This window comes from Heterodontus francisci, chromosome 36 (assembly GCF_036365525.1).
Source record: "Heterodontus francisci isolate sHetFra1 chromosome 36, sHetFra1.hap1, whole genome shotgun sequence".
NCBI lineage: Eukaryota > Metazoa > Chordata > Chondrichthyes > Heterodontiformes > Heterodontidae > Heterodontus > Heterodontus francisci.
Genome location: NC_090406.1, coordinates 53,347,493 through 53,362,686, shown reverse-complemented (window position 1 = coordinate 53,362,686; position 15,194 = coordinate 53,347,493). Strand labels below are relative to the sequence as shown.

The 15,194-nt window shown below is 43.6% G+C and overlaps 1 protein-coding gene across 2 annotated transcripts in view; it reads right to left on the bottom strand.

The window, feature by feature from the left end:
* Positions 1-9,469: 9,469 nt before the first annotated feature.
* Positions 9,470-15,194, bottom strand: part of LOC137351837 (zinc finger protein 239-like) — a 73,682-nt gene continuing 67,957 nt past the window's right edge. For both annotated transcript variants that reach the window (XM_068016739.1, XM_068016738.1), the window contains exon 2: positions 9,470-12,639. In XM_068016739.1, coding sequence (XP_067872840.1) covers positions 11,722-12,273 — 552 coding nt within the window. In that variant the 5' untranslated portion in view covers positions 12,274-12,639 and the 3' untranslated portion in view covers positions 9,470-11,721. The remainder of the gene's footprint in view (positions 12,640-15,194) is intronic.

Sequence of the window (15,194 nt, the reverse complement as noted above, 5' to 3'; positions counted from 1 at the left end):
GAGGAATTCCCATGGAGCTAAAGGGACAAATTCATTGAATCTGGAATTATAGAACAGACCAGCACAGAAAGAGGCTATTCCATTCTTTGAGTCTGTCTGGCTATTTTCAAGAGCAATTCAGTTATCCTGACTCCCCTGGTATTTCTCCATATCCATGCCATGTTGTATCCTTTGTTCGGACCGATCGCTCCTGTCAATGTCCCCAATCAAAACATACAATTCTGATTGTGGTGGGCCCAACGCAATGTTAATTCAATCCCGTCGTTCCACAGATCAGCTAACATATCATTTAAAAAGTTCCAAATTAAAGAAAGACCCAGCCAAATTGTACCATCTATTAACGCCTGAATGAAGCTAACAAAAGCAGGTATCTTTAAATCAACAAATTAACTCTTCAATTCGAAGAACTATATACTTAAACATTATGAAGATATAAACAACATTTATAATAGAAAAAATTAGAGTCCTTGCAAATTTACAGTCCAATGTTGCTTGAAGTCCTCACAGCTGTCCGATGGGGGATAAGATGTTCTTCCACAGTAGAACAGTCTTATACCAGCAGTACAATGATGCTTTCCTTGCAAACACTTTCAATTGAATCAATCTGACTTTAGAGTTTATGAGGGATAAAAGATTGTCCCAGTCGAATTTCCCTTTCTTCAATTTAAATTACCAGAGATCTCTGTTTTGGCTTGACTTTTTCTGAGAACTTTGAGAGATAATAATTAAACAGACTAAAATCCTCTTCCTTCAGTTTAAATGGTTGAGAGCTCTTTTCAGGTGTCTGAACACCACAGCTGTCTCTGTGTCTTCTGTGTGTGTTCTGTTAGAACAAACTGTCCCACTAGGTGGCATAGTGGTGCAGTGGTTAGCACCGCAGCCTCACAGCTCCAGTGACCTGTGTTCAATTCTGGGTACTGCCTGTGCGGAGTTTGCAAGTTCTCCCTGTGACCCTGTGGGTTTCTACCGAGTGCTCTGGTTTCCTCCTACAGACAAAGACTTGCAGGTTGATAGGTAAATTGCCCCTAGTGTAGGTAAGAGAATTGTGGGGATGTGGTAAGGAATATGGGATTAAGGTAGAATTAGTAAAAATGGGTGGTTGATGGTCAGCACAGACTTGGTGGGCTGAATGGCCTGTTTCAGTGCTGTATCTCTCTATGACTCTAAAAGCCAGTTCAAAACTGAATTGAAACAAATGTTTCACTCACTCAGGCTCACTCCCAGTGGCTATATCTATGGTAATGTGTTTTGAATTGCAGTCTCCAAATGGCTGTTTCTAAGGCAACTAAAATGCACCTTCCTATAACTCCTGAGGCTTGCTGGTTCTTAAAGCAATACTGATCCCTTGCAAGCCTTAAAGGAAAACTGCATATTCCGAATAAAAACTACAGGACCATGACACCTCCGCCCCTAGCAGAATGGAATGCCATTCCTGATATGCATTTTATTACAATGGTTAAAAAAAAATACAAATTGAAACAATGCTAACTTTTTTGCACGCATTTACAGATACACACATTTGTAAAAAAAAAATGTTTAGACTACAGCAACAAGGTCCACCGAACATTTTGGCTTTAAATTTTCAAAAGGTGGTCCAATTAACCCATTTCAAATTTACAAACATAGTCTTCCAATTGTTTCATGTTTTTCTTCCAAGTGTCCCTAGTGTCCATCACCTCAGCCAAGTGAGCTGCACAGCTAGGAGCACTGACCACTACTGGGTTCACTATTCTCTGAGACGTTTCTCGAGTATCCCTTAACCTATATAGCATCACTTGACATTGGAAAACCCTGTCCAGTGTCACAGAAACAGATTTTTTCTTACCCTGGGCTGTCAAAGGAATTTGACAGTATCCTTCCAACACATCTGTCTTTGGTTCTGTCTTCACAAAGGAGGACACAAATATCATACCAGAAATGTTGGGGAACACAGGGCTTAGTGAGGGCGAGGAACTGAAGGAAATCAGTATTAGTAGAGAAATGGTGTTGGGGAAATTGATGGGATTGAAGGCCAATAAATCCCCAGGGCCTGATAATCTACATCCCAGAGTACTTAAGGAAGTGGCCCTAGAAATAGTGGATGCATTGGTGGTCATCTTCCAAGATTCTATAGACTCTGGAACAGTTCCTACAGATTGGAGGGTAGCTAATGTAACTCCACTACTTAAAAAGGGAGGTAGAGAGAAAACAGGTAATTATCGACCAGTCAGCCTGACGTCGGTAGTGAGGAAAATTCTGGAGTCCATTATCAAAGATTTTAAAGCAGAGCACTTGGAGAACAGGTAGAATCAGACAGAGTCAGCATGGATTTACGAAAGAGAAATCATGCTTGACAAATCTACTAGAATTCTTCAACTGGTAGAGTTGATGAAGGACAGTGAGTGGATGTGGTTTATTGACTTTCAAGGTTTTCAACAAAGTCCCACATAAGAGATTAGCATGTAAAATTAAAGCGCATAGGATTGGGGGTAGTGTATTGCGACGGACAGAAAATTGGTTGGCAGACAGGATACAAAGAGTAGGAATAAACGGGTCTTTTTCCAAATGGCAGGCAGTGACTAGTGGGGTACTGCAGGGATCGGTGCTAGGACCCCAGCTATTCACAATATGTATTCATGATTTAGACGAGGGAACTAAATGTAATATCTCCAGTTTGCAGATGACACAAAACTGGGTGGGAGGGTGAGTTGTGAGGAGGATGCAGAGAGGCTTCAGGGTGATGTGGACAAGTTGGGTGAGTGGGCTAATGCATGGCAGATGCAGTATAATGTGGATAAATGTGAGGTTATCCACTTTGGTAGTAAAAACAGGAAGGCAGATTATTATCTGAACGGCTATAAACTGAGAGAGGGGAATATGCAGTGAGACCTGGGTGTTCTCGTACACCAGTTGCTGAAGGTAAGCATGCAGGTGCAACAGGCAGTAAAAAAGGCAAATGGTATGTTGGCCTTCATAGCGAGAGGATTCGAGTACAGGAGCAAGGATGTCTTGCTGCAATTATACAGGGCCTTGGTGAGGCCACACCTGGAATATTGCGTGCAGTTTTGGTCTCCTTATCTGAGGAAGGATGTTCTTGCTATAGAGGGAGTACAGCAAAGGTTTACCAGACTGATTCCTGGGATGGTGGGACTGTAGTATGAGGAGAGATTGAGTCGGTTAGCATTATATTATGCTCTGATGAATCGAGTGACTCTGTTAGATCTTGATGTGATGTTTGGTTTGAGTTTTCCATCTATAAATCCTCCCCTTCAAATACTCTGTAAAAGGAGTTTACAAAAGTCTTCATTGTAAGTCCAGGATAGAAATTCAGGACAGAAAATTTTGGTTTCTATGAAACATTCTTCCTTCTCTTGTTCCCCCCCAAACATGTGGTCTAATCAACAATAAAGTCCCAACAAAAGCAAAGGGAACCTTCCCAACTAAACCGGAATGTTGTTACCAGTATCTATGAGACACTCTGTACCCTAAGGTGCCCAATGGTCATAGAAGGTATCAAGTATACCAGTGGACACCACACGCTCCCTCTCCAGGGCCACCCAGACCACAGAGAAGACCAGGAAGAGAGACTAGCAGGAATGCTCCCCCACCATGGGCTTGGCCTATCCTGGACCTACAAATTGCTCTTTTAACCAGCCCAAGGGCAGCTCCAGGTGAAGCTCTGACTTATCCACCTCCTCTGCAGTGGATGGCCAAATATTAGGAACATGGGGCTAAAATGTAATGAAAAGTTATGGAGCAGCCCCTTTAGGTAACTAAACAGGGACTGCAACCTCTCACACTGAATATATATATATATATATATATATATATATATATATATGACCCATGGATTCCTCTAGACTGCAAACATCACATCCAACCACATATCCACACCATCACTCAGGCCGCCTATTTCCTTCTCCATGGCATTGCTTGACTCCGCCCCACCTCAGCTCATCTGCTGTTAAAACCCACATCCACGCATTTGTTTCCTCTAGATGTGACTATTCCAACACACTCCTGACCGTCCTCCCACATTGTACCCTCCATAAATTTGAGGCCATCCAAAACTCTGTTGCCTATGTACTAACTCACACCATCCTGTTCACCTTCACCCCTGTGCTAATTACCTATATTAGCTCTCAATTGAACAACACCTCAAACTTGTTTACAAATCCCTTCATGGCATTGATGCTCCCTCTGTCTGTAATCTCCTCTAACCCCTCCCCCCACAATCCTCCAAGATATCTGCATTCCTCCAATTTTGGCCCCTTGAGCATCCCTGATTTTAATCACTTCACCTTTGGTGGCCATGCCTTCAGCTGCCTGGGCCCTAAGCTCTGTAATACTCTCCCTACATCTCGCCATCTCTGTACCTCGCTTTCCTCCTTTAAGATGCTCCTTAAAACCTACCTCTTTGACCAAGCTTTTGGTCATCAGTTCTAATATTTCCTTATGTGGCTGAATGTCATATCTTATTTTATAATACCCCTGTGAGGCACCTTGGGATGTTTTATAATGTTAAAGACACCATATAAATACAAATGGTTGTTGTTCTACACCTGGTGCTGCTGGTATATTATTCTGCACTCATAGGAACAGGACTAAGTTATCAAGCTCTTCAAGCCATGTCATACAATGAGATCATGGCTGTTCTGACCTAATTCCATCTGCCCACCTTTGCCCCATACTCTTTAATATCTTTGGCTATCAAACTCAGATTTATAATTAACAATTGATCTAGCATCCATTTCCATTTTCAGATGAGAGTTCCAAACTTCTACCACCCTTTGTGTGTAGATGTGTTTCCTAATTCCATTCTGAAAGGTCTGGTTTTAATTTTTAGACTATGCCACATATTTTCAACTCTCTAAGCAAATCTTCATCGAACCAGTGTTGGTCATCTGGCTTGATGGTAATGGAGCAATGTGTGATATGCCAGACCATGAGGTTGCAAATTGTGGTGGAATACAATTCTGCACCTGCTGGTGGTCTACAGCACCTTTGAACTGTTAGGCCTGTTCTTAGTATATTCCACCTAGCAGTCGTATTGTCACACAAGATGAAGCGTGTCCTCAGGCTGAAGATAGGATTTGGTCTCCACAAGGACAAACTTGGTATCATATAAAAATTTCGACAACGTGCCTCCAATTTCTGACTCCAAATGTTGGTATTGCTCCCAGCAGGCTGTACTCATAGGAATATAGGAACAGGAATAGGCCATTTAGCCCCTCGAGCCTGTTCTCCCATTCAATGAGATCTGTGCTGATGAAGTGAACTTTTCTGCCCCAACCTTTGAGGCATCGTTAGTACTGTTTTTCACCCCTTTCCACCACGAAAACAACATTTGCAGGCTCATTAAAGCCATTAACAACACAAAAAATGAGGCCTTGTAGGATTCCCTCACACAATTAGAAAACATTTAGAAAATAAAGCAGAATAGGCAGGCCCTGAGGTACGAGTTGGTACCCGGAAAAAGGTCTTCGACCTGAAACGTTAACTTTGTTTCTCTCTCCACAAATCCTGCCCGACCTGCTGAGTATTTCCACCATTTTCTGTTTTTTTTTTCAGGTTTCCAGCATCTGAAGTATTTTGCTGTTGTATCAGTTATGGAAAAGTGGCGGGCAGCATACTTCCCATCAGAGCTGCTGACCCAGGCACTCTGGTTTCTGTATAATTTATTTATTGCCCCACTGACACCAATTTCGATGGGCTGACAAAACATTTTGCATTTATACTGTTCACCTCAGTGGCATAGTATTAATATCACTGAACTCATACGCCAGAGATCCAGGTTAATTCCCTGGGAACACAGGTACAAATCCCATCAGTGTAGCTGGTGGAAATTTAATTAATAAAAAATCTGGCATTGAAAGATTGTCTTGGTTACGGTACCATGAGGTATCATTGATTGTCATAAAAACCCACCTTGTTCATTAATCCTTTAGGGAAAGAAATCTGCTGTCCTTACCTGAAATAAAAGCAAAATACTGCGGATGCTTTGTTCCAGTCCTACTCAGGCCCCCTCCCCCAACTCTTTTTCCGGTACATTGATGACTGTATCGGTGCCGTTTCCTGCTCCCGCCCCGAACTAGAAAACTTTATCAACTTTGCTTCCAATTTCCACCCTTCTCTCACCTTTACATGGTCCATCTCTGACACTTCCCTTCCCTTCCTCGACTTCTCTGTCTCCATCTCTGGGGATAGGTTGTCTACCAATATCCATTATAAGCCCACTGACTCCCACAGCTACCTCGACTACACTTCTTCACACCCTACCTCCTGTAAGGACTCCATTCCATTCTCCCAGTTTCTCCGTCTCCGACGCATCTGCTCTGATGATGCTACCTTCCATGACGGTGCTTCTGATATGACCTCCTTTTTCCTCAACCGAGGATTTCCCCCCACTGTGGTTGACAGGGCCCTCAACCGTGTCCGACCCATTCCCCGCACCTCTACCCTCACCCCTTCCCCTCCCTCCCAGAACCGTGACAGGGTTCCCCTTGTCCTCACTTTTCATCCCACCAGCCTCCATATCCAAAGGATCATCCTCCGCCATTTTCGCCACCTCCAGCGTGATGCCACTACCAGTCGCATCTTCCCCTCCCTTCCCCTGTCAGCATTCCGAAGGGATCGTTCCCTCCGTGACACCCTGGTCCACTCCTCCATTACCCCCACCACCTCGTCCCCGTCCCAGGGCACCTTCCCTTGCAATCGCAGGAGGTGTAATACCTGCCCATTTACCTCCTCTCTCCTCACTATCCCAGGCCCCAAACACTCCTTTCAGGTGAAGCAGCGATTTACTTGTACTTCTTTCAATGTAGTATACTGTATTCGCTGCTCACAGTGTGGTCTCCTCTACATTGGGGAGACCAAGCGCAGACTGGGTGACCGCTTTGCGGAACATCTCCGCTCAGTCCGCAAGCAGGACCCTGAGCTTCCGGTTGCTTGCCATTTCAACACTCCCCCCTGCTCTCATGCTCACATCTCTGTCCTGGGATTGCTGCAGTGTTCCAGTGAACATCAACGCAAGCTCGAGGAACAGCATCTCATCTACCGATTAGGCACACTACAGCCTGCCGGACTGAACATTGAGTTCAATAATTTCAGAGCATGACAGCCCCCCACTTTACTTTCATTTTTAGTTATTTTTTCTTCCTTTTTTTTGCATTCCTTTTTACATTTTTTACAATCTTTTTTTGCATTTATTTCATTTCATCTTAGTTTGTTCAGTTTGCTTACCCACTGTTTTTTTCAGGTTGTTCTTCTTCAGGTTTGCACTTGCTGATGTTCAATATTCAGTATATTCACACCTAATCTGTACTAATGCTTTGTCTTTCAACACACCATTAACATATTGTTTGCCTTTGCTCCGTGACCTTTTGGTCAGTTATGTGGCCTGGTCCAATCTGCACCTTCTCCTTTGTTATCTCTTGCCCAACCCCCACCTCACTTGTTTATAATCTGTGACTTTTCTAATATTTGTCAGTTCCGAAGAAGGGTCACTGACCCGAAACGTTAACTCTGCTTCTCTTTCCACAGATGCTGCCAGACCTGCTGAGTGATTCCAGCATTTCTTGTTTTTGTTGCTGTCCTTACCTGGTCTGGCCTACATGTGACTCCAGACTCATAGCAATATGGTTGACTCTTAACTGCCCTCTGAAATGGCCAAGTAAGCCACTCAGTTGTCAAGGGTAATTAGGATGGGCAAAATATGCTTGCCTTGTCAGTGATGCCCAAATCTCATGAAATAAAACTCCAGGTGGTAACAAGTTCCATATTCTAACCAGTTCCTGGATAAAGAATTCTTTATTGTGACAATCTTATATTCAGGTCCCTAGTGTTGGACTCCCACAAGTGGAAACATCTTCTCTACGTCTACCCTATCAAGCATCTTCATAATTTTAAAACCATCTGACTGGCCACGCCTTGACTTTGCTCCAGCCTGTTCAGTCTTTCCTGGTAAGTATATCCTCTCAGTTCTAGGATCATCCTTGTAAATCATTTTCCCACCTTCTCCAGTGCCTCTATATTCTTTTTATAGCATGGAGAGCAGAAATGTTCACTGTACTCCTTTTATTTTATTCCTCGAGTTATAAACCCCAGTGCTTGGTTTGTTTTTTTATGGCCTTATTCACCTGCTCATTGGAAAACCCTGGATAAGGGTACACCAAGCATGCCCACTCTGAACCAGGTTTGCTGCTCCTTCTGGGCCTGGTACTGCCTGCACCCCAGAACATGGGAGTAGAAATTCAAAGGAAGGAATCTATCAGCACTTCAAAGGCATTTACAAAGAATTCAAGGAATGCTCAGAGAGTTGGAACAATCTTTATTTTGGGGGAGTTGGACATCAGCCTTTCTCCTGTCAATATTGAGCAGCCTTATAACGTAGTGACTACCTTTGAAAGAGCTGCCAATTAGTCCCACTCCCCTGCCCTTTCCCCAGAGCCCTGCAAACTCTTCCAACTAACTAGAGATCCAATTCACTTTTGAAAGTTACTGTGGAATCTATTTCTACCAGTTCCAGGTAGTGCATTCCAGATCACAAAAGGCTGAGTGAAAAAAGTCTCCTCATCCCATCTCTGTCTTTTTGCCAATTATTTAATTAGTTTACTTGTTAAATACATTTGTGTAATGGATCTAAATTGAAATTTACACCAGGTTTACAGGTGTGATGCTGTATTCACACATAGAAGGTGAGAGAGATGCTGTGGGGCACATGCTAAGTCCAATGATTAAAGTGATTAACAGACTGAGTATTGCGTTTAGTTGTGATCCCAGGCATGTTACTGATACAAAGGAGAACAAAGAACAAAGAAAATTACAGCACAGGAACAGGCCCTTCGGCCCTCCAAGCCTGCGCCAATCCAGATCCTCTATCTAAACATGTCGCCTATTTTCTAAGGCTCTGTATCTCTTTGCTTCCTGCCCGTTCATGTATCTGTCTAGATACATCTTAAAAGACGCTATCGTGCCCGTGTCTACCACCTCCGCTGGCAACGCGTTCCAGGCACCCACCACCCTCTGCGTAAAGAACCTTCCCTGGATACTCTAAGACTTCAGTCCTGAGATCCACAGGTTAATGATTCATTCTTGAGAATTTGGAGTGGCGCAGTGGTTAGCACTGCAGCCTCACAGCTCCAGTGACCCAGGTTCGGTTCTGGGTACTGCCTGTGCAGAGTTTGCAAATTCTCCCTGTGACCGTGTGGGTTTCTGCCGGGTGCTCCAGTTTCCTCCCATAGCCAAAGACTTACAGGTTGATAGGTAAAATTGGCCATTGAAATTTGTCCCTAGTGTAGGTAGGAAAATTGTGGGGATGTGGTAGGGAATATGGGATTAATGTAGGATTAGTATAAATGGGTGGTTGATGGTCAGCACAGACTTGGGTGGGCTGAAGGGCCTGTTTCAGTGCTGTATCACTCTATGACTCTAATTAGGAGAAATTACACAGGACACCTGAGTTTTGTATTTAAGACTTTATTATCCTTAAGACAGTTTCAAAACCACTATTGAACCCTCCACAATTAACGCTTACCTATGGATCTGAGCAGTACACTAATAATGTTACCAGAGATTATACATACAACCACCTACAAATGATCAGTCCAGCATTGATTGCAGATCCTCGTAGGTGAGGTCAATATCCAAGTCAACTCCTTCCGACTGCAGTCACGCTGTGTTTTAGTCACCATCTTTTATACCCCTTTTCAGAGGTGGACCCGACTTGTTATATTGACAGGGCCTTATTAGAGTCATAGAGTTATACAGCACAGAAACAGGCCCTTCGGCCCATCGTGTTCCATGCCGGCCATCAAGCACCTAACTATTCTAATCCCATTTTCCAGCACTTGGCCTGTAGCCTTGTATGCTATAGTGTTTCAAGTGCTCATCTAAATACTTCCTCTTCAGGCAGTGCATTCCAGATTCCAACCACCCTCTGGGTGAAAAGTTTTTTCCTCAAATCCCCTCTAAACCTCCTGCCCCTTGCCTTAAATCTATAGCCCCTGGTTATTGATCCCTCCGCCAAGGGAAAAAGTTTCTTCCTATCTACCCTATCAATGCCCCTCATAATTTTGTATACCTCAATCATGTCCTCCCTCAGCCTTCTCCGTTTTAAGGAAAACAACCCTAGCCTTTTCAGTCTCTCTTCATAGCTGAAATGCTCCAGCCCAGGCAACATCCTGGCGAATCTCCTCTCCACCCTCTCCAGTGCAACCACATCCTCCCTATAGTGTGGTGCCAGAACTGTACATAGTACTCCAACTGTAGCGTTTTATACAGCTCCTTCATAACCTCTCTGCTCTTATATTCTATGCCTCGGCTGATAAAGGCAAGTATCCCATATGCCTTCCTAACCACCTTATCTACCTGTGTTGCTGCCTTCAGTGATCTATGGACAAGTACACAAAGATCCCTCTGACCTTCTGTACTTCCTAAGGTCCTACCATCCATTGTATATTCCCTTGCCTTGTTAGTCCTTATTGTCCTCTAAAAGTTCTTCTCAATACAAAAAGTCCAATAGTGCATCAAGTTCTTCATTTAAACCATGCAGTGAAAGCCTGCCCTAACATAATCTACCTTTCATGAGCTTCTAGAGTCTTAATCAATCAGGTTTTACAACATCTTCCCTTACCTCATCTTGTACTGTTCCCATAACTGCTTTTATAATTCCCTTAAAGCATCCCATCACTGGCCTTCAAACCATCTACCAGGGATTTCATTGTTTGTACTGGCCTGTTATCAATTATTTATGTTCGGAGCTGTTCATAATAGTTATCCAATCCGCCTTTTCTCATTTCTTATCAAACTACTGAAACATAAAGTATTCCAAAAAGGTCTACACACTAATTAACTTTCATATTCCAACAACATTTTTTAAAATTAGGTACAGTTAACTGAAAGACTTAACAGAGCTTCAAAGTGTAGTTGTTTGTTATTAGTTTCTCTTAATTACACGTAGGGCTGTGGGCCTCACAGCCAGATATTCCATAGCTTAGATGGAGCCTTGTTTTTTCTGATAGTCCAATAGTTCTTTCTAATCCGTGAAAGACAGCTTGCAGAATCCAGCTGTACAGTTTATTTTGAAAAGGTCTTTTGGCCGTCCAAAGTATGTTGATATAGAAAAGTTTGGTCAACTGGTATCAAACTTGTAACCTTACAATACCAAGGCTAGGCGAGGCACTCTGGAAGGTATGGGGAGCTAGGACTTGTCCATGAGAGTAACCAAAGGTATAAGAACTGAAATAATCTGAAGTTAGAAAGGAAAAAAAGCCCAAGAATGAAACAGTCGGTAACAGGGCATCAATTAGTCTCCTCTTATTTTGGAGAAATCAAGGTCTCGGCACACTGTGCATTTGAATCTAAGCTATTTATTTGATAGATATCAAAGAACAAAGAACAGTACAGCACAGGAACAGGCCATTCAGCCCTCCAAGCCTGCGGCGATCTTGATGCCTGCCTAAACTAACACCTTCTGCACTTCCGGGGCCCATATCCCTCTATTCCCTTCCTACTCATATATTTGTCAAGATGTCTCTTAAACGTCGCTATCGTATCTGCTTCCACCACCTCCCCTGCAGCAAGTTCCAGGCACTCACCACCCTCTGTGTAAAAAATACAGTTATAGGGTTATTAATATCACCAGAAACAAAACCCAACTGTCAGAATGAACATGGTTCAGTCCTGGATTCAATTAACAGCAGCAATAACAGCAGATTCCAATCCCTGCAGTCACTTGTGAATTCACTGGTGGCTCAGCAGGTTGGATGAACTAGTGAATCCCTTCCCACACACGGAGCAGGGGAATGGATGCTCCCCAGTGTGAACTCGCTGGTGTCTCAGCAAATCAATTGTGCTTTTAAAGCTCTTTTCACAGTCAAAACATTTAAAAGGTCTATCAGTGTGAACAAGTTGGTGTGAAGTGAGATTGGTTAAACAAGTGAATCCCTTCCCACACCTGAAGCAGCTGAATGGCCTCTCGCCAGTGTGAGTGCGTTGGTGTGCCTGAAGATCCTTTTTGCTTTTAAAGCTCTTCTCACAATCAGAACATTTAAATGGTCTCTTATCAGTGTGAACAAGTTGGTGTGAATTGAGATTGGTTAAACAAGAGAATCCTTTCTCACACAGGGAGCAGGTGAATGGCCTTTCCCCAGTGTGAATGCGTTGGTGTGTCTGCAGACCCCTTGTGTTTTTAAAGCTGTTCTCACAGTCATAACATTTAAATAGTCTCTTATCAGTGTGAACAAGTTGGTGTGAAGTGAGGTTGTTTAACCTAGTGAATCCCTTCCCACACATGGAGCAGATGAATGGCCTCTCCCCTGTGTGACTGCGTCGATGAGATTCCAGCTTGGACGGAGAGATGAATCCCTTCCCACAGTCACCACATTTCCATGGTTTCTCCACGGTGTGGGCATCCTTGTGTCTCCCCAGGTTGGACGATCAGTTGCAGTCTCGTCCACATGCAGAACATGTATGGTTTCTCCTCACTGTGAATGCTGCGATGTTTTTTCAGGCTGTGTAACTGGTTAAAGCTCTTTCCACAGTCAGTGAACTGGAACACTTTCACTCGGGTGTGTGTGTCTCGGTACTTTTCCAAGTCATACTGATGTTTGAAATCTTTTTCCATAGATGGAAATATGCAAATCCTTCCCTTCTAATACCCTGTAAAAGGAGTTTACAATAGTCATCACTGTAAGTGCAGCACCCTCAGTGGAGGAGAGAGAGGAGAATTTAAAATAGAAAAAAAGTTTGTGCAGTAATATCTAGACAAGGACTAAACAGGAATGGAGTCCAAAAACAACTGATAAGAACAAAATGAGTCACACTGCATGAGAAATAAAAATGCTCTTATTCATGGCCTCAGTCCTACCCCGTGTGTTAATGATGTTTCCCAGCCCACCCACGGCTCCAATTCCTCCCCTGTGCCCACCATCTCCTCCCCAGCCACCTGTTTCACCTCAGTCTATTGCCACCACCCGCACTGTGCATGCTTACAGACCAGCCCTCTACACCCCCTATCACCCCTCCAAGCCAGCACACTAGGCTCCTATAGGCATTGATAGGGGACTTTCTGACCTGCAGGGAACCTGGGTAAACACCCTACCATTGGAAGCCCGGATCAGTGCAAAGAAAATCATTTGCTGCCATCTGATTGAGATGGGGACTTTTATCACTCCCTTTGGGGTTACACTAAATTGCCCCCCTGAATTGTAATCTACTGTTGAAATACTGAATGTATTAAGTCTCACTTATGTTTAAATAAAACCATGTTACCAATATGGAGTCAGCTTTGAACCAATGAACAGATAGTCCAATTACTTGCAATTATTTCTTACACACTTGGACAAACAAGGACTAATAAGAGAGAGGCAGTATGGATTTATTCAGGATAACAAAAGCAGAAAACACTGGAAATACTCAGGAAAGAAAAACAGTTAACGTTTCAGGTCTGTGTGACCTTTCATCAGAACAAATTCAGGAAAAATCGTGTTTGACCAGCTTGATAGAGTTTTTGATGAGGTAACAGAGATGGCGGATGAGGGCAGTGCAGTTGATATTGTGTATTTGAATTTCCAAAAGGCGGTTGAAAAAGTAATACTTATCAGACTTGTTAGCAAAATTGAAACCCACGCATCAGTGGCACAGATACAAATTGGCTAAGGGAGTTGTGGTGAATGGTTGTTGTTCAGACTGGAGTGAGGTTTACAGTGAAGTTCCTCAGGGTTCAGTACCAAGATCGCTGTTGTTTTTGATATGCATTAATGACTTGGACTTGAAGGTACAGAGCACAACTTGGAAATTTGCAGATGACACGCAGAAAACTTGGAGAAGTAGTAAACAGTGAGGAAGATAGTAATAGACTTCAAAAGGGCATAGGCAGGGTGGTGGAATGGATGGGCACATGGCAGATGAAATTCAACTTTGAAAAGTGTGAGATATATTTTGGTAGGTAAAATGATGAGACAATACAGGCCAGATGGTACAATTTAGTTAGAATTTGGAATACACGGCCTGAGGGGGTGGTGGATACAGATTCAGTAAGAGCCTGCAAAAGGGAATTCAATACGTACTTGAAACAGGAAAAAACTGCAGGGGAAAGAACAGAATTTGAATGTTCCTCAAAAGAGCAGATTCAAAGGGCAGAATGGCCTCCATCTATGCGATACTATTCTATAATTCTTATGATACTGGGCCTCCCACAATGTCTTCTTTTCATATGGATCCTGCTTGTTGGGGCAAAGTGGGATGACTGCACATCTCCGTGGAGAGCCAGCCTGGACACAATGGGCTAAATGGCCTCCTGTGCCATAAAGGACTCTATGACTCTGTGAGTTAGAGGCCCAGTTCTCTTTAATCAATCCAGTGTACAGCTGGATGAACTGTGCATCACTTAATTTCCTGCGATTGTGTAAAACCAAGATCAGCTCCTCAACCGTCTTCCTCGTTCTCACCCAGACATAAAAAGAACAAAGAACAGTACAGTACAGCACAGGAACAGACCATTCGGCCCTCCAAGCCTGTGCCGATCTTGATGCCTGTCTAAACTAAAACCTTCTGCACTTCCGGGTACCGTATCCCTCTATTCCCTTCCTATTTATGTATTTGTCAAGATGCCTCTTAAACGTCGCTATCGTATCTGCTTCCACCACCTCCCCTGGCAGCAAGTTCCAGGCACTCACCACCCTCTGTGTAAAGAACTTGCCTCGCACATCCCCTCTAAAATTTGCCCCTCGCACCTTAAACCTATGTCCCCTAGTAACTGACTCTTCCACCCTGGGACAAAGCTTCTGACTATCCACTCTGTCCATGCCACTCATAACTTTCTAAACCTCTATTATGTCGTCCCTCCACCTCTGTCGTTCCAGTGAAAACAATCAGAGTTTTTCCAACCTCTCCTCATAGCTAATGCCCTCCAGACCAGGCAACATCCTGGTAAACCTCCTCTGTACCCTCTCCAAAGCCTCCACGTCCTTCTGGTAGTGTTGTGACCAGAATTGCACACAATATTCCAAGTGTGGCCTAACTAAGGTTCTGTACAGCTGCAGCATGACTTGCCAATTTTTATACTCTATGCCTCGACCGATGAAGGCAACCATGCCGTATGCCTTCTTGACTACCTTATCCACATGTGTTGCCACTTTCAGTGACCTGTGGACCTGTACGCCCAGATCTCTCTGCCTGTCAATACTCCTAAGGGTTCTTCCATTTACTGTATA